The 27,288-nt window shown below is 53.5% G+C and overlaps 2 protein-coding genes across 3 annotated transcripts; both read right to left on the bottom strand.

Annotated features, from left to right (window-relative positions):
• LOC125354277 (bone morphogenetic protein 8A-like) lies at positions 1-27,288 on the bottom strand. Of its 2 annotated transcripts, XM_048349882.1 has the most exons (8): positions 26,958-27,288; positions 13,412-13,601; positions 12,889-13,037; positions 3,467-3,661; positions 2,979-3,058; positions 2,349-2,468; positions 1,763-1,789; positions 1-830 (listed from the first exon to the last, which is right to left on the bottom strand). In XM_048349882.1, the coding sequence occupies exons 1-8, from the start codon at positions 27,286-27,288 to the stop codon at positions 681-683; spliced, it is 1,242 nt and encodes a 413-aa protein (XP_048205839.1). In that variant the 3' UTR covers positions 1-680. The 2 variants fall into 2 exon arrangements, with proteins under 2 accessions (XP_048205839.1, XP_048205840.1); XM_048349883.1 differs by lacking the exon at positions 1,763-1,789 and having other exon boundaries at positions 2,358-2,468.
• Positions 10,073-11,635, bottom strand: Oxct2 (3-oxoacid CoA-transferase 2). Its single transcript, XM_048349881.1, has one exon. It carries the CDS (start codon positions 11,633-11,635, stop codon positions 10,073-10,075), a length of 1,563 nt encoding a protein of 520 aa, XP_048205838.1.

The raw sequence follows: 27,288 nt of genomic DNA, 5'->3' as shown, positions 1-27,288 counted from the left end.
GGATCAGTATGGAGAGGTGGTGGAAGGAACCATGAGCCCCCAAACTTCTTGGCATCTCTGGGGGAGGGGTCACATCTCTTCCCCAGGCAGCAGAAGGGAGCTCTCGGGGCAAGGGAAGACATCCCTACTGGCTACGCCTTGAGTCATAAGGCCCAGACAGCTTGCTGATCCAATCAAGTTAGAGGAATCCAATAGCACACCATTCTGGCAACTTGCGCATGTCTCATTATGCCTCAAAAATGCCCAAATGTACGTGTGGGAAAGGATGGAGCCCTTCAGCCCATGCTCAGACTGGTGGTGAATGGCTCAGAGTTTAGATCCTCCAGCCTAAGGCTCCAGGGGGCACCCTAGACCAGCTAGTGTTGGCCACAGTCTGGGCCAGGGATGTTCACAGTCAGATCCTAGTGTAGGACTTAAGCACCGACCCCAGACAGCACTTGCCAGCACAACTATGAGCTGCCCCAGGTATTCAGGCTGAGGTGGGGGTGGGAGAACACAATTGCTCTACACCTCACGGGTGCAGAAAGGTGGCTTGGAAAAGATAAGCCTAGCATGAAGTGAACAGGGAGCGAGAGGGCCCCGCATCACCTCTGCCTGAAGGTTTCCTGCCTCTGAGAGGGGCCTGCCTGCTGGGAGGGGAGGCTGGCCCAGGGCCAGCGGGTCAGTGGGGCCTCTGGGCCTCAGTGGCAGCCACAGGCCTTGACCACCATGTTGCGGTGCTTGCGTAGGATGACGTTGTTGCTGCTGTCATAGTAGAGCACGGAGGTGGCACTCAGCTTGGTGGGCGCACAGCATGCCTTGGGGACCGTGTCTGGCTTCATCAGGTGCACCTGGCCAGGGAAGGGACACATGCAGAGGCCATGAGCCCAGTGGTCTCCCTGGGGACCCACCCATCCCAAATGGCCCCGGCTCCTGCCTCTGTCTGCTTGCCCCAGCCTGCCTCAGGTCTCAGTGCCCTGGCCACACCTCGGGTCATTTCCCCCCCTGCAGCCAATGCAGGTTCCACAGTGCAGATGCGCCTGCCACTGGCCTCAGGGTGGGCTGGGAAGCCTGGTATGGCTGTCCAGGCCCAGCACCCTGCCCATCCTCTCCCACACCTGTGCCCCCTCCTGCACAGACAGGGACCATGCTGCTGCTCCGCCACACCCCCTGCCCAGGGCACCTCGGCAGCAGTGCCGCCGTCGCGTCCTTATGGGGTCTCTATCCTCCTTCTCAACCTCTGAACAGCACCTTCATCCTACAAGGGACTCAGCTACCACTGGAGCCTCCTGGACTCCCCTCCTTCCCTCCTCCTTCCCTCTACTAAACCCTGAGCCAGGAGGAGAGGATACGCAGCCTCCCCCTGTCCCTTCTCTTAGGCCTCAGCCCCCTTCACACCCCACCAATCCCTCCTTGCCTCCTGTCCTGCCACAGCGGCCTACCCGGCCTCCCTGCCTCCTCCACTCTCCACCCCAGGACTCCGCCCTGCCACACAGGTGTCTAGAGAGGAGCTTTGCCATGATGCTGCTGCGCTAACCCCCAACAGCTTCTCAGTAACCTGGGAATCAATTCCGCCCTCCTTACAGGGAGCCCAGCCCCAGGGAGCCAGCCCTGCCTGCCCCACCTCATGTCCTGCCCTCCCCTGCTGACCTGGACCCTCCAGGACCCCCTTCCTGTCTTGGGGCCTCTGCACTGCTGCTCACCCCTGCGGCTCCCGCAGAGCAGAGGCCTCGCAGCCTCCCTGTTGGTCTTAGGGCATCTTCATCGCTGGCTTGCCAGGTGCTCCCCACAGCTCCCCACAGCCCAGCGACTGTCAGCTCATGAACGCTCACTTTCCTGGCCACCATGCGGGCCTGCGCAGAGGCAGTACGGGGCAGAGGGGGAGCTCTGGAAGGGGCGGCACTGGTCCCCAGGGGCCTCCCCACCTGGGGCATCAGGGCAGGGCCGCCCTATGGCCATCCTGGGTACTTCTCCCTGACCTCAGCAGCTGGCACGCAGCGAGGGCCCTGCCATTGTGAAACAGGTCCAGCACACAGGGTAGGAAGGCCTGGCCAGTGTAGCGAGGGTGTGCACTTAAGAGATCACACAGGTGCCCTGCAGAGCACTGGCTACCAAGCATGTGAGCACAGGGCCGTGCCCCTGTGGGTGTGCACCCCATACACGGTCACCACAGCCCACAGGGGAAGTGCAGTGCACGGGACAGGGTGTGCACGTGTCTGTGTGGTTGGCCAGGTGCATCTGCAGAGTAGGCCGTGGGCTACATGGCAAGTCCGGTGGAAAAAGTGCCACCTGGCAGCTGCTCCCCCCACCATCCTGGCAGAGAGGCCTCATCCTCAACCCCCAGGCCGGGGTCCTGCCCCCAGGGCTGCAGTACTGACCAGGGACTGCAGGATGGCGTGGTTGGTGGCGTTCATACAGGAGTCCAGCGGGAAGGAGCACTCGCCCTCACAGTAATAGGCTGAGTAGCCCTGGGGAGCGATGACCCAGTCCTGGGGGATGGGAGAGGTGAGTCCTGTCCACATGGGCCCTTCACACCCCCCTCCCTCGGCCTGATGCAGGACGCCTGGGGCTGCCCCACACTCCCTGAGCCCCAGCGCCCCACTCTGGCTTCTCCCGGGCAGCCTCCACCCCAGGACCTGAGTCCACCCGGAGACCCAGCAGGCAGGCCTGGGCCAGAGCTGTGTCCCTGTCACACCCCCTCTCTGGAGCTAATGCTCCAGGCTCTGCCTACTCTGCCTCAGTTTCCCCATAGCCAAGTTGGCAGTTTAGTTGGCTGGGGGCTTGAGGTCGTCCCTGTTTCCAACTATTTTTAAAAAATGACTTTCACACGGTGAAAGCAGCCTATTCTCAGTAGAAAAGTTGGGAAACCCAGAAGGAAAATCTTCAGGAGACCTTCAGATGCCCACCCCTCCCCAGAGTCTGGGGTGAGGGGTGGGGGGGTGGGAGGTGGGGGGGAGAAGTGGGGGAATGTCCCAGGGAGGAGGGGAGGCAGAGATTACCAGCCAGCCGAGGTCCTGGAAGCTGACATACAGCTCGTGCCGACGGCAAACCTGCCGCCCGTGGGAGCCGTGACGGTCATCTGCGGGGACAGACAGCACAGGTCAGCTCTGGGGCTCCTGCGCTGTGCAGTTGCCATGGAGTGGGGCATGTTTGTTCAATCAAGGAGGGAGAGGACACTCCTCCACTGGCTGTCACAACCCATCCCTGGGCCCCTGCCTGGGCTGTGACCCCGCTGAGCAACCTCCTTGGCCCCGGCCGCTCCATGGGCCCTGTGTTCAGCGCCTGTCCCTTGCCTTGCGGATTGTGGGCTCCAGGCCCTCCACGCCATGCCACACTGGACACTCAGCCATCCCATGGCTTCGCTCCCTCCTGCCTGTAGTCACCCGCCTGCCAGGCCCATCTGTGGGTCCAGGGGCTCCGTCTAGACCAGCATCAGGGCTCCTCCCTGGGAAGAAGGCTCCAGCCCAGCCCCAGCCCCTGCCCTCACCAAAGATCCCTGGGAGTTTGTTGGGGTGCGGCAGCTCATTGGGCTTTTTGGGTTGCCTCCTCTTCAGGGGTCTTGCTGCCCTCGGGGCCCGGGCAGGACTGGAGCTGGCCCTGAAGAAGGTGACCATGAACGGCTGTCGGGAGCGTGGAGCCCGTTGCCCCAGCAGACCGGCCACGCCAGGATCCACGCTGTGCCCTGAGACAGAGGAGAGGGGGTCACTCATGGGCGGCAGACCTGCCAGGGATTGGCAGAGGCCTCTGCTCCTCAGCAGCAGCTGTGGGCTGGGGTCCTGTGGGGATCCCTACACATCAGGGTCCTCATCTGGAGCAGGAATCCCAAGTGAGGCCACAGCCCCCTGGCCGCTGTTGGAGGCAGCAGCAGAACAGAGGCCTCGGGGAATGCGGCCATCACTGCTAGGAACATGGATGTGTGTGAAGCTCTGGGCCGCCTCAGCGTTTGTCCCACTGTTACCTGGGTTGGTCCTTAGGGCAACCACAGCAGAGTCACCAGTGATGCGTGGAGTCCACTGCAGCGATGCTCAGAAGCAGGGTAACTCCGTTTTGTAAGGAATAATGGGAAGAGATATGATTTACTTCTCTCCTGTTTAGTAAATTTTATTTTATTTATTTATTTTTTTGCCAGTCTTGGGGCTTGGACTCAGGGCCTGAGCACTGTCCCTGGCTTCTTTTTGCTCAAGGCTAGCACTCTACCACTTGAGCCACAGTGCCATTTCTGGCTTTTTCTATATATGTGGTGTTGAGGAATTGGACCCAGGGCTTCAGGTATGTGACGCAAGCACTCTACCACTAGGCCATATTCCCCGCTCTTTTTATTTTTTAAAGCAGAGATAACTGCTGTGAAGAAACTTTTGTGTTTGTTGGTCTTGGGTCTTGACCTCAGGGCATGGGTGCTATCTTTGAGGTTTTTTGGTAAGGTAAGTGCTCTACCACTTTAGTCATAGCTGCAAAACTGGTGTTTTTGTTTGTTTGTTTTTGTTTTTAATTAGAGATAGTCTCACTGTCTTTCCTGCTTGAGCTGGTTTCGAACTGCAATCCTCAGATCTTAGCTTCCTAACTCCCTAGGATTACAGGTGTGAGCCTCTGGCGCCTGGCTGTGAAGAAACCTTTGAGATGTCAGGCATGATAGGGCAGACTTGTAATGAGACATGAGGAAGGCAGAGATCCAGAGAGGGTAGATCAAAAAGTTAGCAAGACCTCAATGCAACCAACAAGCCAGGTGTCACCACAACTGGTACATGATTGTGGTATGTCTGTTATCCCAGCTACAAAGGACACATAGGTAGAAGGTTGAGATCTGAGGCCAGTCCTGGGCAAAAGTAATGTGAGACCATATGTAAAAAAGAACACTTGCCTAGGAAGTGAGATGCCCTGAGTTCAATCTTCCCTCTCCCTACACAAAAAAAGAGAAAAACTGTCATCCATAAAGTACCTCTCCAAGTCTTATGTATTCATTTTTACTTTTTTGGGATTACTTCACTAAGTTTGTTTAAGTTTTACATTTATAACAAAGAAGTCTGTAATTCTTTTTATCTTTTTTTTTTTTTTTTGCCAGTCCTGGGGCTTGAACTCACGGCCTGAGCACTGTCTCTGGCTTCCTTTTTGCTCAAGGCTAGCGCTCTACCACTTGAGCCATAGCACCACTTCTGGCTTTTCCTGTTTATGTGGTGCTGAGGAATCAAACCCAGGAATGCACACATGCTAAGCAAGTACTCTACCCCTAAGCCACACGCTCAGCTCACTTGAAACAATTTTTTTTTAATTTAAATTTTGCCAGTCTTGGAGCCTGAGCACTGTCCCTGGCTTATTTTTACTCAAAGCTAACACTCTACCATTTGAGCCACTTCTGGCCTTTTCTGTTTATGTGGTGCTGAGGAATTGAACCGAGGTCTTCAGGCCTGCAAGGCAAGCACTCTACTGCTAAGCTATAATCCCAGCCCCCACTTTTTATTTTTAAAATTATTTTAAAGGTGATATACAAAGGGGTTCTAGTTTTATAAATCAGATAAAGAGGTTTTGGATTTTTTTTTTGCCAGTCTTAGGGCTTGAACTCAAGGCCAAGGCATTGTCTCTGAGCTTCTTTTTGCTCAAGACTAGCACTCTACCTCTTGAGCCATAGTACCACTTCTGGCTTTTTCTGACTATATGATACTGAGAAATCAAACCTAGGGCTTCATGCATGCTAGGCAAGCACTCTATCACTAAGCCACATTCCTAGCCTTTATTTCCATTTTGCTTTTGTTTTTGTTTTTGTTTTTTGGCCAGTCCTGGGGCTTGGACTCAGGGCCTGAGCATTGTCCCTGGCTTCTTTTTGCTCAAGGCTAGTACTCTGCCACTTGAGCCACAGTTCCACTTATGGCCATTTTCTGCATATGTGGTGCTAGGGAATTGAACCCAGGGCCTCATGTATACGAGATAAGCACTCTTGCCACTAGGCCATATCCCCAGCCCCCTTTTTTCCATTTTGATGAATATTTTGTATGAGGCACATAGGCATTGTACCTATGTATTCCTTCTCTAAGAGTATCCTCCTTTGGTCTGACTGTGTGTGAATTCCTAGAGTCCTGTAAAATTTATCATCCCAGCATATTTTAGATCGAGCTTCCACATATGAGAGAAAACATTCACCATTTGTCTATCTGAGCTTGGCTTACCCCGCTTAACATGATTTGTTCTAGGTCCATCCATTTTCCTGCAAATGACATAATGTTCTTTCTGATGGTTATGTAAAAGTCCATTGTGTATAGGTACCACATTTTTTGACCCACTTTTCTATTGTAGGGCACCGGGCTGTTTCCATAACTTGGCTACTGTGAATAGTTCTTTTACATTTTCAAACATAAACTTTTCTCCTGTTTTTAATATTAGTCTCCAGAATAAACATTTCAAATGCATGTGGGTGCTGGCTGCTCACACCTGTAATGCTGAGCAATTCTTAATTTAAGAGGCTGAAATCTGAGGATCTCAGTTTGAAGCTAACTTGGGTGGACAAATTAGAGATTATCTCCAATAAATCGGCAAAAAGCCAGAAATGAAGCTGTAGTTCAAGTGATAGAATACCAGCTTTAAGTGAAAAAGCCAAGCAAGCATGAAAGGCCCTGAGTTCGAGTTCCAGTATGCCGGGCTAGATTTACCTCCCCTGGTGCGGGGATGCTAAGCTTACTCCCTTATCAGTGCTCCCCTTTTCACCCTCTCCCCTGGGCGCCCGACCTGCGGGCGGCCAAGGTGGAGCGAAGGGACACATGCAAGCCTAAAGTGCATGCGGCCGAACAAGATCCCCTTTTTCTCCCTCCTTACCCACCAAGGAAGCCAGGCGCAGACGGATCTCGGAGACGCTTCGGAGAGCAATCCGGTTTAATCGGGAGGGGCTTACAGTAATATAATGATGACGAGGATTGAGCAGGAGCTGGAGATAGGCTGGCAAGCTTGTCCATCCAAGAGCAGCTCCCAAGGACCTCCCTCATGGGCTAACGTCACTTCCCATAGTACCGCCCTCTGGGCAAAGCCCGCGAAAAGGGGAGCATATGTGCTCGCTGGCGCAAGGTTGGGAGATGGTCTCAAAGCTATCCCTTCTGGGTCTGGACCCAGAAGGAGATAGATGTGGCTCACTTCCACACTGCCCCAGGGCTGGGGGAAGGGCGGCGTCTCGGGAGTGCTCTCATCACCCTTCCCCCCTTAAGGCCAAGATGAATCCCCAACACCAGTACCCAGACAAAAATATTTTTTTCCAGTGCATAAAACCACCGTAATCAGATATTCCCCACTTACTGAGGTGCTATTGTTATGTATCAGGTTGTTTTCTGATTCATTACAGAGATGAGGACAAAGATCCTAGTGTTCTGTCATAACTCCACTTCTGGCTTTTAATTGGAGATAAGTCTCCACCGGCCTTTCTGCTCTGGCTTCAAACCATGATTCTCAGATCTCAGCCTCCTGATCAGCTAGGATTACAGGTGTCAGCCACCAGTGCCCAGCAATGCTACTCATTTTTTTTTTTTTCGGTACTGAGGATGGAACCCATGCACTCACATTTATTAAGCAAATGCTCATCTCATCCACTAGAGCCATTCCCCAAATCCTTTGTAGTTTGTTTTTCAAATAGGGTCTGCTGTTCACCTTGTCAGTTTCTGACTTTAATCATCCTGTTTCACCTCCTGAGTAGCAGGATTACAAGTATCAATTCCTAGGCCTGGGCATTTTTATGATTCTTTAGATAGAACCATCACTCAGTTGACTGTACAGTTGACGTACATTGTACGTCCATATGACAAGCACCAACACACAGGTATACATCCACATTTTTCCTATATGACATTCTTTCACAAATGTATTACATATTCAGGTCTGTTTATTCCACAGGCAGCCTACCAGATCCTCTGCTATGCACCAGACCACTGCCTGCTCCACCCACAGTCCTCTCAAAGGTCAGCCCTTTAGCACCTAGGCCTCAGACCAGGTGTGTCCACTGACATATTGATGGAATAACTCATTAATCCAGACACCAACCTTTGACTTATGACATCAGCTGCTCCCAACAAATGCACTGGGCCCTGGAGGCTCATCTCAGGAATGTGACAGTCTCGGGGACAGTGTTGGGAGCTGCAAGACTGGTGCTGAGAGATCATGCAAGGAAAGCCATAGGGAAGCCATACCTGTGAGGCTGAGTCAGTCACAGGGGAAAGAGTGGCAGAGAGCCCTGTGCAGAAGATGGAGCAGCTGTAAGCAGGATGGAGGATGAGGGTCAGCGCCAGGCACAAGAAATGGCCCCACAGACCAGCTGACACACAGGGCAGCCTCAGACCTGGGGCAGCCCCTAGGCCTGTGAGGGCTGCTGCTGTCTCCTGAACAGCCCCGTGACCTAGATACCACCTGGCTGTGGAGGACCTAAGTGCCCCTACTTGCCCCCCCCCCGTATGTTTCTTTTCCACATTGTGTTCAAGGGTCTTCTGGGGTCTGCTGGACACAGAAGAGATGACTTATTAGGCCAGTTATACAGCAGGCCTTCGGAGAGCTCCTTGGAACCTGCCTGGGTGTATACTGCCTCAGGGAACCTGTGTCAGTAAATTGCACAGAAGGTCCTTGGAGGTAGCTAATCTAAGGTGCCCATTTTACACAAGCATATTTTAAGAGAAGTCCAGAGAGCAACATGTGTTCAAGGGCCCAAAGCAAGCACTTGCAAAGCAACGTATTTGTATCCTGTCCAAAAAGAGGGTCTAGGGGCAGAAGGGCAAGGGGACAGTCACCATTTTCCTGCATTTGCCAGGCCTAGGAAAGCCACCCTTGCTGAACCCAGAGCTCCCCCTTCCCTACAGCTCTGCCCATTGCACTCTATCCACGGATAGGCTCCTGTCTTCAGCTGGCTGTGGGGCCTAGATGGGCCTGGTAGTGGAGCCAGCTGGTCATTTCCTGCAGCCCCAGCCTCACCTCAGACTTCAGGTGGAGTCACTGGCTGCCAGTGGACCATGTCCCCCCACCCCCAACCTTTCCTAATTACTCTCCTAGTAGATACCCGCTCTCCCCATCCTGGAACCCCCTGGCTCTCCTTGCCAATTCTGAAGATTTCTTCTGACCCACAAGGCTCGGCAGGTACCCCAGAAGGCCTAGAAAGCTTTGGGCTGTGCGCTTAGTGATCTTCCATCCACCCCACCTGCTATGGTCCCTGTCACTTCCCTGCACCCATGCGGTCCCTTCCTGTCTCTCCACTGGGACTTGGCCATTCCTCAGGATGAGAGTTGCTGGAATCTCCTCTGAGCAGCATTCCCATGGCACTGAGGTCTGGAGCTGCACACAGCAAGTGCACCCTGCACCACACACGGAGCTACAAATTCTGCTTTCACTTTAGCCGTGAGACGAATTCAGGAGGCCCACATGCCCCAGAGCCCCTGTTGAGTTAGGAGGGAACATTCCATGCAAGGCCTCTGGGGCTGTGGAATAGATGGATGTCAGTGTGGTGTGGACTGAGCGGGTCATGTCATGCAGGCCGTGGGTTGTTTCTAAGACTCGCCCTATGGTAAGCTGAAGCCTTTGGAAGCAGATTATTTATGGAGGGGTCTTCTGGACGGAATTCAAACAGCACTGTCTCCTTGGGGCTCTGCAGTTACCAGGTCCTGCCCTATGGAGGGAGGAGCAAGCTGGAGGGCATGATTCAGGAAAATCAAATTAGGAAAAAAATGTGAGCCTAGAAGAGAAGTTGGGGGGCTGAAGGGGAGACCTTTCTTGTTTTTTATAGCAGCAGCAAATGGGACCTGAAGTGATTTCTGCCTCGCCACTTCCCTCCATGGCAGGGTTCAGTTATGAGGGAAGCACTGAGGGCAAAGGGACTGGGCACCCTCTGCAGTGCACGTGATTACGACAAACTGCAGAGTGGGGAAGCAAGTATGGCAGGGGCTCTGCAGCACCCAGGACACAGGATCTGAGCTTAGTTTCCTTCTACTTTTAATCAAACACATGTGACTCCTGACGGATCACAGCCTGCCTAGTGGCAGAAGCCTGAAGTAGGCAGCAGCAAGTCCAGGTGTCCCAACATCCTCCCCAGGTGATCTCAGCAGAGGAAGTCCCAAAATCCACACCAGGCCCAGGGCTTCCACCCTCAGATTGACACCTGCTGCATAGGCCGGAGTTTCGGAGACACGGCGAAGTCGCAGGCTGTGCACTTCTTGAGTTCATCCATGGAACAGCCTTCCCAGAGCTCCTTCAGGACCAGCCCTTTGCTGTTGCACACGTCGAACACAGCCTTCTCAGTGATGATGCGGTTCACACAGTTCTTCCCAGTCAGCGGCATGGTGCATTTCTCCAGAATTTTGGGCTTTTTATCCTTCGAGCAGTGCTCCATGGTGACCACAACTCTGGTCTGGTGACCACTAGACACCAAGTCCATGGCACCACCCATCCCTTTCACCTTCTTCCCCGGGATCATCCAGTTGGCCAGGTCCCCATATTTGGAAACCTGCATGGCGCCCAGCATGGTCAGCTGCAGGTGGCCCCCTCGGATCATGGCAAAGGACTCATCGCTGCCGAAGAAACTGCCCCCAGGGAGCACGGTGACTGTCTGCTTGCCTGCATTGATGATGTCCGGGTCCACCTCCTCCTTTAACGGGAATGGGCCCAAGCCCAGCAGCCCGTTCTCACTGTGCAGAAACACTGTGATGTCGGGGCTGATGAAGTTGCTGGCCAGCACCGGGATCCCGATGCCCAGGTTGGCATACATGCCATCCTCGAATTCCAGAGCTGCGCGCTTGATGATCCGGGTCCTGATGTCATCTCCCTTTTTGGTTTTGGCATCATCTTTCTCACTTCGTGTGATTAAACGCTCGATTCTCTTCTCAAACTTCGGCCCCTTTATCACGCGATCTACATAAATGCTGGCAACATGGACATCTTCTTTGGGAAAACTGCCCACATCCACGATCTCTTCCACCTCCACCACAGTGATATCGGCGGCTTTGCACATGGGCACGTTGAAGTTCCGGGCGCTCCCCCTGAAGATCACGTTGCCAGAGCGGTCAGCCTTCCAGGCCTTTACCAGGGCAAAGTCTGCCTTGATGGCTTGCTCCAACAGGTAGTGCCGGCCATTGAAAGTCCGCACCTCTCGGGGCTGACTCAGGGTGAGCCTGTGGCCGCCTGGGCCATGGAGGATGGGCGCACCCCCTTCCTGCACCATGGTCCCGTAGCCGGTGGGCGTGTAAAAAGCAGGCACGCCGGCCCCAGCGGCGCGGATCCGCTCAGCCAGAGTGCCCTGCGGGGTCATCTCCAGCTCCAGCTCACCAGCCAGGTACATCTTCTCGCAGAGCGCGTTTTCCCCCAGGTAGGAGCAGACCACGCGCTTGACCTGCTTGGAGGCCAGCAGGAGCCCCAGGCCGAAGTCGTCCACGCCCACGTTGCTGCTGACCACCTTGAGGTTCTTCACGCGCGTCTTGAGCAGCGCCCCGATCAGGTTCTCGGGGATCCCGCACAGCCCGAAGCCCCCGAGCATGACGGTCGCCCCGTCCTTGATGTCCTTCACCGCCTCCACCGGGTCGGTGTAGATCTGGACGAGGGAGCGACGGCTGGTGGAGAAGGAGCGAGGGCAGCCCCGGGACAGCGCCGGTCCCCAGAGGCCGGCCGGGGCGCGCCGCCCGAGGGCCGCCGACGCCAGGAGCCGCAGCGCCGCCATGGTCCGTCCGTGCGCAGCCTGGGCGGTGGGGACAGGCCGGGGAGAGGCCGCGTGCCGCCCGGTGCCCCCGTGAGAGCGCCCGGGCCTCGCCGCGTCACAGAGCAGGGAGGGGGCCGCGTCCTCACCGGCCGCCGCCCACCGCGAGCCGGGCCGGTGGGGACCCACGCCCCCACCTGCTGGAGCCCGCTGGAGCTCCTGGACGCGGACCGGCGACCCAAAGGCTCCACTTCTAATTTGCGCGTATCCTAGACTGAGGCCAGCCTTAGACCACGGTCCCCGACCCACACCATCCGGAGTGTGGGCATCAGACACCAAGGGCCACACTTTTTATTAGCTGACAGAGGCTCTAACGTGTTGCCTGGGCTGGCCTTGAGTCCCGAAACTCCTGGTTCGGATTCACAGGGTTCTTTTTGAAATCTGAGTCATCCCATTGCTCCAAACGCCCAGCCCATGTCAGAGGGACCCTAACTCAAAGAGTGACTTCTGCTGCTGCCTTGTCACCTCTCCCTCCCTCCCTCCCTCCGCTCCTCCGTGTGGCCTCTTGGGGGAACCACAGGCCCATTTTGTGCCCACCTTGGCCTTTCCATCCTCCCCGCCTGGTGTAAAAAAGATGCCACCCATGGGCCTGGCAATGTGGCTTAGTGGTACAGTGTTTGCCTCATATACATGAAGCCCTGGGCTGGATTCCTCAGTACCATATAAACAGAAAATGCTGGAAGCAGCACTGTGGCTCAAGTGGTAGAGTGCCAGCCTTGAGCAAAAGGAGCTAAGGGACAGTGCCCAGGCCCCGAGTTCAAGTCCCAGGACTGGCAAATAAAAAAGCTACTGAAACACCTGTGTGTGAATGAGTGAACTGCATGCTGACGAGAGGGAAAGTTGGGCCTAGGTAGGGCAGTAACTACTGCCTGGGTCCCTGAGTCAGGTCACCTCGGAGCCAGGATCCTAACCCAGGGCCCTGGCATTCAGAGCCTGAAGGTGCAGCCCCTCCCCCTACAGTTCTCCAGAGCAGAACCTCCCAGTACTCAGGCTGCTGCACAGGGACAGGCGCCATTACCTGGGAAAGGCCACAGGGACTGGCCCCAGTGCGCTGCAGTCCTGGATCAGGACTTCCTATGAGGACCTCACTCTACCCAAGGAGTACCTAGGAGTCCTCACAGGGCTCAAAGCCAAGAGAGGCCGCTCTGCCCGCAGCCTCTGCAGAAACCACCTCCCTGGAGTCCTGGGGCAGCTCCCAGCCAAGCCCTGAGCCTCACCATCCTCAGCTTCCACACAGAGGCGGAGTCCCAGGTCCTTGTTGCGGTTCAGCAACCAGCGGTCACTGGCTGCCGTGATGTCCAGCACCAGCCAGCCCTCATCCCCAGCGCGGAGCGTCTGAAGATCCAAAAAGAACAAGTCAGACTCCCTGTGGACATGAAAGAACAATTAACCAAGCATCCAGGGTTGGCACCAAGCCTCTGTGCGTTTGGCTCTCCTGGGGTCTGTTCCTGGGACCTCACCCTGCCCTGGTTTGGCTAGGTCCTCTGGCATCATGAAAACCCTTGTACAGATGAGGAAACTGAGGCTCAGTGACCCATCCAAGTCCCTGAGCCAGAATGAGAGGTGAGGACATCTGGCTAAGTATCTTGCCCATTTCTCCATTCTGAGGCTGTTATCCAGTAAACTTCCCCTCCTCACATCCTCCCTCCCCCCCAATACCATGGCTGGGGCAAGACACACTGGCAGACCCTGACCCTGAGCCCCTGAGGAAGGACAGCTGCTTGGGTAAAGAGAGGGTACCTGTTGAGGTGCTCCTGGACCACCTCGAACACGCTGACATGGAGGGTTGTGTTGAACAGGTGGGTGCTGGGCACCTTATAAATCCGGAACTCAGCAACTGTCACCGCCTCCCCGGCAGGAATCTGGGTCAGGTCGAAGTGGAACTCCTTCCAGTGGGGCTCCTGGAAGCCCAGGCCTCGGTCTCGCTCCACTGGAAGACAAAGCCGGAGCCAGGCAGTCACTAGCTGCCCACATGGCTTGGGCCCGAGTAGGGTCCCCGGCAGCCTGGCAGGGACCAGCTTCCTCCTCTACAAGCTGGCTTGTTCCAGGCTCTACTCGGGTATAGACAGCACTCCATGAAGTCCTGTAGTGAGAACTCCATGAATTCTCAACAGGCCCTGAGCCCCAAACCCCACTTGTGAGTCTCCTGGAGTCCTCTACTGGCCCAGGACCCACAGAAGAGACAACTGAAGGGGAGACAGATACTGGAGCCAAGGCAGAAAAGGACACAGTGTGTGTGTGTGGGGGGGGGGGGAACGCTTGGTGGGTGGCCCAGCATTTGATGCATTTCAAGGGGACAGAGGACACCCTAGAGCCTGACCTTGTGCCTAGACTGGGAGATGGGGAAGAGGGAGCTCAGCTCTGGCAGCTGAGCTGCCTACAGAGGCTGAGTGTAGATTTGCCTGTGTTTAGGGAGAAGGCAATCAGAGGATGGCTCAGCAGAGCAAGGCCATGGGTGGAGGAGCTGAGGATGGCGGGGAGAACCATGCCACGGATCCCAGAGCACCTGAGTTCTTTTCAGGTGTCAACAGGAATGAGGTAGGAGCGAGGTGAGAACAGGAACACCAGGTAGGGACGACAAGCTCCTGGAGAGGCCTTCAAGGGCCAGGGAAGTCACAGGGTGGAGGGGGTGACATCCCAATCTTGAGGGCTGGGAAGGCATCTTGCTGGCGGAGGAAGCACAGGGGTGCTCTGGAAAGAGGGGAGCTGGTGTGCATGGTGCGTGCATTTGGCTGGGCCTGCCTGCAGGTAGCCAGAATCCAGCGCTGGGAGGGAGGCTGGGCCTTTGGCCAGTGTGGAGCATGGTGATCTGAGAGGCCACATGGAGGTGAGGGTGAGGATGAAGGACAGGCATGGGGTGCAAGCCAAGATGGGGACCAGGCTGGGACAGGCCCAGCTGTCTGGGCAAAGGTCAAGGTTGTGGAATACACCCATGTTTGCCCAGCTGCACAGAAATGCCTAGGATGGTATATTTAGGAAAGTGTCACTTTAGCCTCCTGTCACTTTCAAACACCAACAATCTGTGTTTCCGGATGGCAGGGGTGGGAACAGCCCAACCCCAACACTGAGATTTTAGTTATAGTGTGGGTGTCTTTTAGAAACCATCTCTCACTACTGGCCTTAGGGACCACATGTCAGGCTTTAAAAAGCACCAGGCTGTGCAGCCAGGCGGATGTGGGAAGCACTTCCTGTCCTAGTGGTGGGGACAGCGTCCAGGGATGAACACATGCACACAGCTGTGCTAGGAGGGACAGGGCACAGGCCTGCTGGGCAGGAGCAGGTTGGGGGCACCATTCCTAGGCCAGGGAGGAGGAGAAATGGAGGAGCAATGTTCTGTAGTAGCCCATGGTGCTGGGCATGAAGTGTATGCCCATCTGAGAGCCAGACTGCCTGGGAGGCAGTGTGACAGAGACGTGGTCTTTGTTCCCTCACCTGCCCAGGAGCAAGCATTGAGGGCAGGTTATGGACCTTTTCTAGGTGGTTTTCTTGCTATGAAAATCCACCCACTACAATTTCACTCGGCTCAGAGACCTCACAAGATTTCTGCTCTGTGAATGTGTTACAGTCCTGGTTAGCAGGATAAAGTAGGTCCAGACTGCTGGTGGTCACAGTGTGTGGCACAGATCAAAAGGAGATTTCTCTGTGTGACCTTGTCCCTACCTCTTCCAAAGTATCTTATGCATCTCCCCTAGGGCTCAATAAGGATGACAGATATATTCTGGGGTCTCCATTTCAGACCTGGGGACTGAAGGAACAAACTATAACCCGCTAGCTCTGTGGCCACTCTCCCTCAGTGACCTGTGTGTCCCATACATACAAGCTGTCTTAAAACAATGTCATTCTTCTAAATGTTGCGATCTTTTAATTTCTAAGTAAAAATAAACGGAACTGGCCACTTCTTAATACCGTCTTCTTCTTCCTCTTCATCCTCCTGTTATTCTTTTTCATATTCTTCTGGCAGTATTGTGGTTTGAACTCAGGTCTCTGTCCTTGGCATTCTACCACTTGAACCAGGTCTCTAGCCTTTTTGCTTTAGCTATTTCCAGGTAGGAAATAGCTATTTGTCCATGGTTAGCCTTAAACCATGATTCTCCAGAGTAGCTGGGGCTGCAGGTATGTCACACATTCACCTTTTTGCTTCAGATGGGATCATGCTGTTTTTGCCCAGGCTGGTCTTAAACTGAGATCCTGCTGATTGCTCCAACCTGAGTAGCCAGGATTATGGACATGCACTTCTCCCTGCCCTCTTACTTCCAAACTTTTGTGTCATTGGTTAGTGACATCAACCAATTGCCCAGGAATTCTAGCCTCAGAAGCTGCCTGCCATGGATGTTACAGGCAATACTAGATATTGGGAGATTGTAAGGAAAATAATGACTTTGATCCAAACTGGTTCAACATTTCTTGGCAGGAAGTAGCAATGATGCAGACATTACTGATACTGGATAATGAGAGTGCCTGCTTGCTTGCTTCCTTCCTCCTTCCCTCCCTCCCTCCCTCCCTCCTTCCCTCCCTCCCTCCCTCCCTCCTTCCCTCCCTCCCTCCCTCCCTCCTTCCCTCCCTCCCTCCCTCCTTTCCTTCCTCCCTTCCTTTCCTGGTTGAATTCAGGGCTTGAATTCAGGATCTCGACAGTTCCTAAGCTTTTCTGTTGAAGGCTAGTGCTCTACCACTTGAACTACAGTGCCACTTCCAGTCTGGCGGTGGATAAGTGGAGATAAGACTCTCATGAACCTCATGGACTTTCCTGCCTGGGCTGGCTTTGAACCATTATCCTCAGGTCTCAGCCTCCTGAACATCTAGGATTACAGGTGTGAGCTGCTGGCGCCTGGCAGTGCTCCCTTTCTTTGCAGAATTCTGAGTGGCTGTAGCTTTGGGCTTGGTGTTGTGGAGGAGCATTTGTTGGGGCCTGATTTTCTCCTGCAGTGGATTTTGGTAGAGCTGTCTCTGTTTTAATCACAAGTACAGCACTGAGAGGTCAGGTCTGGCCAGAAGCTAGTTCTCTCGGTCACAGTTCTCACCTGTTCATCCACTAGTTGCTTCCCCTGTGTGGCCTCTCTATCTCTCTCTGTGATGTAGGGATTCTAGTACCCTTTCTACATAAGTCTATAGAATGACAGGAAGGATGGCCATTCCTTAGGAGTGCTGACCTCTAGTTTCCTAACTTAATGACTATAAATGATGGGTTCCAAGTAGTCACATTAGTAGGCTATGTCTGAAACTCAAAAGCCATACAGGAAAGGCAGGGAGGATGGAAGAGAGGCCTTCAATTTTTGTTTTTCTTGCGGTGGGGGTGGGGGTCCTGGGTCTTTAACTCAGGACCTGGACACTGTCCCTGAGCTTATTTTGCCCAAGGCTAGTGCTCTATCACAGCTCCACTTTCAGCTTTTTTTTTTTTTTTTTTTTTTTGAAATGCAATGGCAAGGCAAGACTTTATTCAAGCAGGGATACGGCCTGGCCCTTGTCCTACTTCAGCTTTTTTTGACAGCACAGGTGAAGGTGTAGATCTTTATTATTATTATTAATTTTTAATTTCTTGTGCTAATCCTAGGTCTCAAACTCAAGGCCTGGGCACTGTCCCTGAGCTTTTTTCCTCAAGGCCAGCAGTCTACCACTTTTGACTTTTTTGGTAGTTTCATGGAGATAAGAGTCTCACAGACTTTCCTTCCTGGACTGGATTTGCACTGTGATCCTCAGATCTCAGTTCCCTGAGTAGCTAGGAGTGTAGCCACTGGTGTGAGCCACGAGTGCCTGGCAAGTTTCATTTTTCTAAGCAGAATTACATCATGAAAATATATTAGTTCAACTAAAAGGCTCTTGAATGACTTTGAGATGCCTCTTATTCACCTGTGCTCTTTTGCTCAAGGTTAGTGCTCTACCACTTTGAGCCAGAGCACCACTTCTGGTAGTCTGGTGGTTAACTGGAGATAATAGTCTCAGGATTTCCAGGCTGTCTCCTGTGTATTAGGATTGCAGACATGAGCCACCAGCACCTCAAGGCCTGGGCACTGTCCCTGAGCTTCTTTTGCTCAAGGTTAGCACTCTACCACTTGAGCCACAGTGTCACTTCTGGATTTTTTTGTTTATGTGGTACTGAGGAATCAAACCCAGGGCTTCATGCATGCTAGGCAAGCACTCTATCACTAAGCCACTTTCTCAGCCCCTGATCTACATTTTTGTACATACAAGGGAACAGAAACCTGGAGTCCTAGTTCTTGTATGGGACTAAGCCATTTCCACCACTGCATGATGCTGGAAAACTACCACCAAAACAAAATTGGGGAATGGCCCAAATCAAGACAGTCACCCCCATGCTCAGCCCAAGCCCACTGTGCTTCCCACCACTGCTTGGCTTCCTGGGCCCACATGGCAAATGTCCGGAAAGGCCTAGGTCTGTGCAACATGATCTCTTGAAATTCCTCAGTGCAATCATGCTGCTGGCTGTGGTGCTAGAAGGTTCATCCCTGAGTCCCTGGCAGAATCAGATCGGGATGTGTCCCCTTCCTGGCCACCGTCTTTCATCCTGACCATATGAGAAACATCCTTCCAAGAACCTCCATTCTAAGTGGCTCCAGGAGGGACCATTGTTTGGAGACAGTTTTTTGGAAGGGGGGTTTACTTTCCTCATTTATAATTAATAATAATTGTGTAGGTCCTATAATTTCACTTTGGGGAATTTGGGGAGAAGATTCCTGACTTTCCTTCTTTAAATTCTAAAGGTGTTGGGCTGGGGATATGGCCTAGTGGCGAGAGTGCTTGCCTCGTATACATGAACATGAGGCCCTGGGTTCGATTCCCCAGCACCACATATACAGAAAACGGCCAGAAGTGGCGCTGTGGCTCAAGTGGCAGAGTGCTAGCCTTGAGCAAAAAAAGAAGCCAGGGACAGTGCTCAGGCCCTGAGTCCAAGGCCCAGGACTGGCCAAAAAATAAAAATAAAAAAAAATTCTAAAGGTGTTATAAGATTATTTTAATTTTCTCATTTTTCCTGGTCACATCCAAGAATATTTACTAATTCATTTCTTAACACATTTGGCAGCAGGAAGTGGTGTGAATTGCTGGAGAGTCATTACAGAGGTATTGGGAACACGGCAGTAACAAGACAGCCCCTTGGAGTTTATAGTCTGATGGGAAGTTGGACAGAACTCAAGAAAGTAAACCAACCAGTAAACTCAGCAAGTGTAGTCTGTAATCCCTGTATTCAAAGACACAGGAGGATCAAAGAACTGGAAGTCAGACTGAGATCCTGTCTCAACAGACAACAACAACACGGAGTGCCAGTGACTCATGCCTGTAATCCTAACCTACTCAACCAGCTGAGATCTGAGAGTTCAAATCCAGTCCAGGAAGGACAGTCCATGAGACTGATATTTTTTTCATTTCTTTATTGTCAGAGGGGTTACAGTTTCATACATAAGGCAGTGAGTACGTTTCTTATCCAACTAGTTACCTCCTCCCTCAATTTTCCCCTGCCTCCCCCCTCCCCACTTCCCTTCCCCCACCCTTGAGACCTATCTCCAGTTTACTACCAAAAAAGCCAGAAGCAAAGCTATGGCTCAAGTGGTAGAGCCCTAGCCTTGGACAAAAGAAGGGAAATCATTTTCCTCACCTTAAAAACTTCAGCACAGTGGTCCTAAGAAGCCCTGGATCTAGGGAGAATTTTCAGTTCAGTTGCTGCTGATGCTGCGAGGGTACATGGCTTTGGAGGTTAGTAGGTGCCATCAGGCCAAGTGTACCTTAGAGCTTCCATTACAAAGGAACTTTGGTCAGACAGCTCCATAGAGGCCTACATAGGGCTACAGAGACACAGACCGGCATTGGACACAATGCTACACACAGAGAGCTCCAACCAGGGACACAAAAGTTAGCACTCTGAATTGCCTCACTGTGGCTTTGAGAAAAATAGACAATCATGAATCACCCTCAGCATCCTTCTCCAGTGTCTGATAAAGCCACTCTGGAGCCCATGCTTCCAGAAAAGACCCACTGTGGGTAGAAGGCAGCTATGGCACTGTCTTCATTCTGTCTGTTCACATTCGGGGCCCAGGCCTGTCACTTACAGACTGAACCTCCAGATGTCAAACTCTGTCCATTAGCTCAACACCAACAAAGCATTGGTTATATCTGTTCCCTAGACAAAAATCAGACTCACTCAGAAGACCAAAATCTGTCTTGTTTCTGACCAAAAGAGATTTTTAAAGCCCTCCTCCTCCTTCTCCTCCTCCTCCTCCTCCTCCTCGTGGCTGATGGGACAATTAGATCTTCTTAGCTTTCTGACCTGTCCAACCTCCCCTCAAACCCTGTGCCCAGCCTCCTCTGGGGCCTTGAGAGGAGCCTAGGCTCAGGCCTGTGTCCCAGGCCCTTTTCCAGATGTCCTAGCCTTGAGACTGAGTGCCCTTGTGTGCCCTCTTCTCTGCAGCCACCTTCCCCCCAGCGCACCCCCCTTTAAAAAAAAAGAACAAAAATATACAATTGATGTATTCTGTAAGATAAAACATACATCATGCTATATACATTACAGGTTCCGAAACACATCACTGGCTGTACCGACAGCTCACAACCAGCGCCCCCTTTTTGAGGCTATGCTGTCCAATGGCACTCCCTCTGCCCATTCCCCCCCCCACAAAAAAAAAGATGACTTCCCCTCTGTGCAGCTGAGGAGTCTCCTCATCTCCCTCCCACCCCTCACAGGCCAGGAGGTTGGTCTGCCCCTCTTCCCTGGGCCAGAAGTCCCTGGCTTAGTTGGCCTCTAACACACACTTTAGAGAGAACATGTGTGGTGGATGGGCTGCTCTCAGCAGCCTGCTCATCAAGCCCCTGTGTTCCACAAGACAGCAGGGGCACCACCTGTCCTTCCCTGGGGCTGCCTGTCCCAAGACAGAAGCTCTGGGTCCAGCCTCACGGCCCCTTGGCTGGTCTGGGAGTAGCCCGCAATATCACATCGCAGCATCTCCATTGGACGCCACTGAGGTTCTTACATTGCTGTGGGACTTGCTTCCTCTCTCACCTGACCCCTGTGGGTGGGGACAGGCTCCCCAGGGACCTGGGAGGGGACAGGCTGAGCCTGTCTGGCTACTCTCACCAGTAACAAAGGCCAAGGGGCCCCAGTTCCATCAAAACAAGACTCTGATCTCCAGAGTCCCTGCTGGCTGGAGGAAGAGCTGAGGGCCTGGTGACTGGGCAGCGAGCATCCTGGAGGCCTTTCTCCCACAGAAGCCCACGCTGCAGGCAGGAGGCCCAGGTGCACTGTGAGGCGTTTGCAGCCAGGCTCAGTACTGACTTTCCTCAAGAGCCCTTTCCTCAGTGACTCTGCACACATAATTATGGGTCCAGGCCTTAGATGGCTTCAGACTCTAAATTAAAAGGGAACACCCACCCAGGCCACCACATCAAACCTGCCAAGGCCCAAAATAGTCCCAAGGGATGTGAACAAGAAGGATGCAATTCCTCCTGTTGCAAAGTGGGCACGACTTGAACTGTGGGAATTTTCCAGATAGACACAGGCATGATGACACATCTCTTGCCTATAGAGAGGGACTTCTGTGAGCAGATGGGCTTGGTGAATCTCCCGACCCCATCAGCAGGCAGGGTGTGGGCACATTCTTTGATCAAAATTGAGAAGGCTTTAGAGCAATACTGCAGAGCTGGGGAAACTGAGGCCCAGATGCTTTGTAAGTGACTGTGGAGGTCACATGAGAGGTTCAGGTCCTGTAATGTGGACTTGGAGCTAATGTGAAATGAGTGGTCCTAGACTTCAGTGGGGTGGGTGGGGTGGGGAGATATTGGGGTGTTGGGTACCTGTCAGCAAGGCCCCTCCAGTGTCAGCAGAAACGCCTTCCTCCATTCAGGACACTGTGTGACTCAGGGTCACAGTGGATGCCTGAAGAGATGCTGTGCACACTGTGGTACCACAAAGATGGGAACACTTCTGCCGTACCTGACTGAGTCCAGTCCCTGTCACTTGTCTCTGAACTCCTTGGGCCTCCTACTGCACCTATCCATCACTTTTGCATCTGCCCTGGGCTCCTGCAGGCAGAAATTGGGATACATGGAGGAGTGGGGTGCCATGAGGAACCAGATTTGGTCCCTCCTATTAGGTGGTTCAGTTTTCTAAGGGCCAGGAGAATGAGGGGCTGGATGTGTCACTAAATTAGATAGACAGAGCAAGCCTGGATACTACAAGATGTAAGTGCCAAGGAATCTGCTTACCTGGATAAAGGGACCCATCAGATTATGGAAACTTTAGTCCAACTCTTTTTGTTTGTTTATTTTTGTCAGTTCTTAGGTTTGAACTCATGACTTCGCACTTGCTAGGCAGGTGCTATACTATCTAAGCCACACTCCCAGCTCCTTTGAAAGAGGGATGGAGTTTTGACAAGCAGAAGCGAAGATGAGCCAGAGCCTGGTGGCTCACACCTGTAATCACCGTTACTTAGGAGGCTGAGATCTGAGGAGTGCAATTAATTCAAAGCCAGTCTGGGCAGAAAAGTCTGTGAGATTCTTATCTCCAATTAACCACCAGAAAACTGAAGAGCTCTCACTCAAAGTGGTAGAACACTAGTCTTGAGCAAAAGAGCTCAGGGACAGTAGCCCCATTAACCACCACCACCAACAATAACAGAAAAGGAGTGAAGGTAAGGGTATTCTTGGCAGGGGGTACAAAGTGAGCAAAAGCACTTGAAGTGGGACATAATATGAGTTCTATGTATTGCATGCAGATGGCCACTGTGCACATCTGCTTTGTCCTACACAAACCTAGGTGGCAGCTTCACTTCCTTTGTCTCAGAGGTATGGAAATGGAGGGTCAGAGACTTTAAGCAACTGCCAAGACCTCAAAATTCACAGTGCATTCGGGATTAAAATCCAGATTCAATATATCCACAGAAGGATATATTAAACTGAGGGGTTTGTTGTCTATTACCCTGGGAGTGTAGCTCAGGGGCACAGCTTGGGCAAGGACTTGAGTTTGATTCATAACACCACACAGACAAATACACACACACACACACACACACACACACACACACACACACACACACACGTTCAGGGCAGCTTTATTCTTAACAACCCCAAACTACAAATATCTGAATGCCCACTAATAAGAACAAATCAGCCAGGCTCTGGTAGTTCTCACCTGTAATCCTAGCTACTCAGGAGGCTGAGCTCTGAGAATTGTGGTTCAAAACTGGCCCAGGTAGGAAAGTTTGTGAGACTCATCTCTGATTAACCACTAGAAAAGCAGAAGTGGAGCTGTGACTCAAAGCGGTAGAGCTGTAGTCTTGAGCAAAAGAGCTCAGGGACAGCACCCAGGCTCTGAGTTCAAAAAATATGTATGACAAACAACAACAAATTAATAAGGTCAAATCATGACCTACATATGCAATAGAATATACTCAATTATAAAACAAATGTACGGAAGCAACAATACCATGGATGAATTTCAAGATTTATGTTACAAGACGAGACATGAGATTCTACCCTTTATGATTCCATTTATATAAAGTTTAACACAGGCCAAACCAAGCTGTAGTGATAGAAAGTCATGTGGCAGGCAGGACAAGGGTTCCTAGCCACACACACCCCCTATCATTCAGTTTTTGTGTGCTCTGAGTTTTATGTAATGAGCATGAGAAAGGTCTGTAAATCTCAAAACAGTAATGGCATAGTCAGAACAAGATCATCAGTGTGCAGCACGCATTCATATTCATCCCAAGTCAGCAGCACTTGCTGCATCTGATGATGGGTCAGGCCTCAGGTTGCAGGGAGAGGGGCTGCTGGCTGTGTAGGGGACAAACTCAGGATGTGGAGGTCAGGAGATGATCTGCTATGTGGCCTTGAGAAAAACACCTACTCTGAGAAAGCATCAGCCTACAAGGTCTCAGGCCTGGGAATGTCAGAGCAAGAACCGGGCTAGAACTCCAGTCCCCACTCAGCCCACATCCTCCCAGACCCCAAAGCCTCAGCTCTGCACCATCCCTGTCCTCAGGCACTGAAGACATTAGTCAGACTTAGCTAAGGGTCAGGACAAAGATGAAGATCCTGCCTTCACTTCTGCCTGCTAGCACTGTTGTTGCCTCAGTTTTAGTCTGGAGCAACTGCACTTGATTTTCCACTGATGAGGGAAAGGATGCAGGGAGCACATGCAGTTAATCTTTCCTGCCTCCTCCCTCAGGAGGGCCAGGCAGGCCTGATTGCCCAGGTGATGGGACAGCATTGTGAGCAAGGGCCTCTGATGAGGAGCTAAGGGTCAGGGCTGGGAGGTGCCTCATTTTCCTGGCACCATCCATGTCACCTGAACGAGCAGGAACTGAAGGAAGGCCCAGGGGTGAGGATCAGAATGCAGGTGCTGTGCTCAGGACATCAGCTCAGCTCAGAGAGCACAGGGAGATGAGGGACAGGACCCATTTGCTCCACATGGTAACAGCCCCATCACTGCACCCTGACTGAGCGGGCCTGATGGTCTTTGGTCTGGGATGGATGGAAAGACAAGCCAGGCAGGACAAGTGGTTCTAACCACAGCCTTGGCTCCCAACACAGGCCCTGCAAACCATGCTTCCTAAGGCACCTGCTCCACATGGGCACAAGCCCTGGCAGGAGGTCTGGGGTGGACCTGTGGCTCCGGGCCCTCCAGGTGACCATCAACAGCCAGAGGCCTGGCTTCCCAGAGGCCAGATGAGGCCCACAGGAAACGTGCAGCTGAAGCTCACAGCTGTGAGAAGCAGGTATAGTCATGACCACAGGCACTCTACTGTTTAGACCCCATGCTGCTTCTGGGGCCCTGACCTTCAGGATTGGTATGAGTATAAATCCCCACACACAGCCTGGGTAATTACCAATTAAAACTACTCTGGCCAAGGGAGTTGTACCAGTGCAAAGTGCCCATCAGAATAAAGAGGGCCCTTCTGAAGGTGCCGCCCACAGCTGCTGCCACCCAACAAAGGCCTGCTTATTAATCCCACAGCGTCTGAGGCCCAGATCCCAATGGAACATGCAGAGCCAGTGTGGGAAGAAATGGGATTTGGAATCCACAGCCCTGGATGTCACCCTGGATGCACTGTGTGGCCTGGGCTGGCCATCTCCTGCTCTGAGCCCTTGAAATGGAGCCAGCAAAACAGTTGCACACACTGTTGCCAGGACTAGGTGAGGAATAGAAGCATGGAAGTTCAAGATAGTTGATCTTATGAGTGGATGTACAAACATCCACTTGTTTCTAGACTACCTTCCTTCCTTCTTTCCTTCCTTCCTTCCTTCTTTTCTTTTTTTCCTTCCTTCCTTCCTTCCTTCCTTCCTTCCTTCCTTCCTTCCTTCCTCCCTCCCTCCCTTCCTCCCTCCTTCCTTTCCTCCCTCCTTCCCTCCCTCCCTCCCTTCCTTCCTTCCTTCCTTCCTTCCTTCCTTCCTTCCTTCCTTCCTTCTTTCCTTCCTTCCTTCCTTCCTTTCTTCCTTCCTTCCTTCCTTCCTTCCTTCCTTCCTTCCTTCCTTCCTTCCTTCCATGCTTTGCTCTTCCTAGGGCTTGAACTCAGGGCCTGGGCACTGTCCCCAAGTTTCTTATGCTCAAGGCTAGCACTGTACCACTTGAGCCACAGTGCCATGTCTAGCATTTTCTGAGTAGTTTATTGGAGATAAAAGAGTCTCATAGACGTTCCTGCCCAGGCTGGCTTAAGACTGTGATCCTCAGATCTCAGCCTCCTGAGTGGCTAGGATTACAGGCATGAGCTACCAGTGCCCACCTTCTAGAATCTGTTTCTAGGTTCCTATGTGCACGTGGGGGTCACAATACAAGTCTCCACCAAGACCAGCCATACCAGAAAGAATGGGAGGGCAGGGTAGGAGGTAAAGGGAGAAGGCTGAGGACATTCTCAAGCAACTCCCTCCTCAGTTCTTGATTCTGAGGCCCCAGCTGGCTTGTCCTGAGGATGGAACTCCAGTCCTTGTCCCACATTTGGCCCCCTCTATTCTAGGTCCCCACCCTGCCCTCTAAGCAGGAAAGCAGCATCCAGATCCAGCTGGCTGCAGGGCTGGCTTTGGCCCTGGGGTTTCAGCGCTGGTTAACTGATTTCTCTGGCTGTGAGCTCCCTAACCTCAACCTGCTCTGGGTTGGGACAGCAAAGGCTTGGTTGTCCCCTCTTCCTGCCTGTGAGTCTTACGCTAAGGACTCACAAGCTCTGCTGGTGCTGGGTCCCTTGAATTCCTCTGCTTACATCACCTAGGAAACTGTCCATCCCCAAAGCCTGGCCTGCCGGCAGAAATGTCACCACCTTGAGCACAGGGAGTAGACACAGAGACCCTGCGTGATTCAGGGTACCACTGCCTGTCTGGGCCTCCATGTCCTCACCTGGGATCCTCACCTGGGAGCTGGGGAGAGAGAGAGAGACGGCTGTTCCCAGAGGTGCTGGAAGGATAAAAACCCTGCTCTGGGGAGAAGGGCTCCTGGCCATGACAAGGACTCCTCCTTCTCCCTACTCTCAGCCCCACTGCCTGGTCCCCAGACCCAGCCTGCTGTCCAGCCCAACCACACCCTGCCTGTCACTAGACAGACAGGAGGAGAAGTGCATGGGGACCTGTCCCACAGTAGGTAATTGTGGCTCTAGATGACAGTGTTGAGAAAACAGCACTCGACCTCAGTTTCTATAAGTTTCTCGGGGAGGAAGAACCAAGTTTTGCCTTGGAGGAAGAAGGTCCAATCCTTCCCTCTGGTAACTCAGAGGCGCAAGCCAGCAGTGCCCAGGTACAAGGATTCCTGCAGACAAAAGCCCACAGTCGCTGCCGCAGGGAGCTGTCTGTCCTTCCTTCCCCGGCCCTCCCCGACAGCGCCCCACCCACCCAGGGCTTCCTGCCGTGCAGGCAGAGCCTGCCGTGGACTCGGGGCCTGTGGGGCGGCTCTGGTCACTCTGATGATGTGACCACAGGTTTCCACGCTGACCTTTGCCCCTCTTCTCAGGCCTGCCCTTATCACGGTGTTTACTCATCTCTCCTCAGGACCCACTGTCTTCCTGGTGCCACCCCGGTGGGCCCGGACCTCACCAGACTTTCCCCCAGGTGTGTTTGGGGTCAGGTGGACCCCAAAGCCCAGGGAGCCCTGCGCCTGCCCCTCACACTTCCACCGCGGTCCCCACGCCCCTGTGGTGGTGCCCCTGCACCCAGACTCCCCGTCCTGGCCCGGGGCTGGCACCGCCCAAGGATGCGCCCTGTCGCGGCTGCCCGAGGTCACGCGAGGCCGCCGTGGGCGCCCCGACGCCGGGGGCGGGCGCCCCGCCACCCCAGGTCCCCGCACCGCCCCCGCCGCACTCACCCACGTTGACGAAGCTCATGACCAGGTCGGCGCGGCCCGGGCGCCGCTCGGGGGTGCCGCCGTCGTCGTCGTCGTCGCCGGCCATGGCGTGGTAGAGGTCCAGCATGAAGAGAGGCGCGGACGCGGGCAGCCGCGCGGCGGCGGGCTGCGCGCGGGGTCGGGGCCGCCCGGGCAGCCCGAGCACCGCCAGGATCTCGCGCTGCATGTCGCGGCGCTCGCGCGCGCCCAGGGAACGCTGGGGACAGCCGTGCGGGGGTCGCGGGCCGGGGCCGCCGCCCAGCGCGCACAGAGCCAGGCCCAGGAGCCACAGGGGCCCCGGGCGCGCGGCCAT

This window comes from Perognathus longimembris, chromosome 7, assembly GCF_023159225.1.
Source record: "Perognathus longimembris pacificus isolate PPM17 chromosome 7, ASM2315922v1, whole genome shotgun sequence".
NCBI classification, from domain to species: Eukaryota; Metazoa; Chordata; class Mammalia; order Rodentia; family Heteromyidae; genus Perognathus; species Perognathus longimembris.
The sequence above is the reverse complement of the archived record's forward strand: the minus strand, read 5'-3'. Positions and strand labels throughout refer to the sequence as shown.

What these genes read in the sequence shown, in the direction of transcription:
- Oxct2 (XM_048349881.1), bottom strand. Translation starts at nt 11,635, where the DNA reads ATGGCGGCGCTGCGGCTCCTGGCGTCGGCGGCCCTCGGGCGGCGCGCC.
- LOC125354277 (XM_048349882.1), bottom strand. Translation starts at nt 27,288, where the DNA reads ATGGCCGCGCGCCCGGGGCCCCTGTGGCTCCTGGGCCTGGCTCTGTGC. An exon ending in CAAACTCCCAGGGATCTTTG is followed by an intron (nt 3,059 to 3,466) that starts GTGAGGGCAGGG and finishes CTGTCCCCGCAG; the next exon opens with ATGACCGTCACGGCTCCCAC. An exon ending in TCCAGGACCTCGGCTGGCTG is followed by an intron (nt 2,469 to 2,978) that starts GTAATCTCTGCC and finishes CCCATCCCCCAG; the next exon opens with GACTGGGTCATCGCTCCCCA.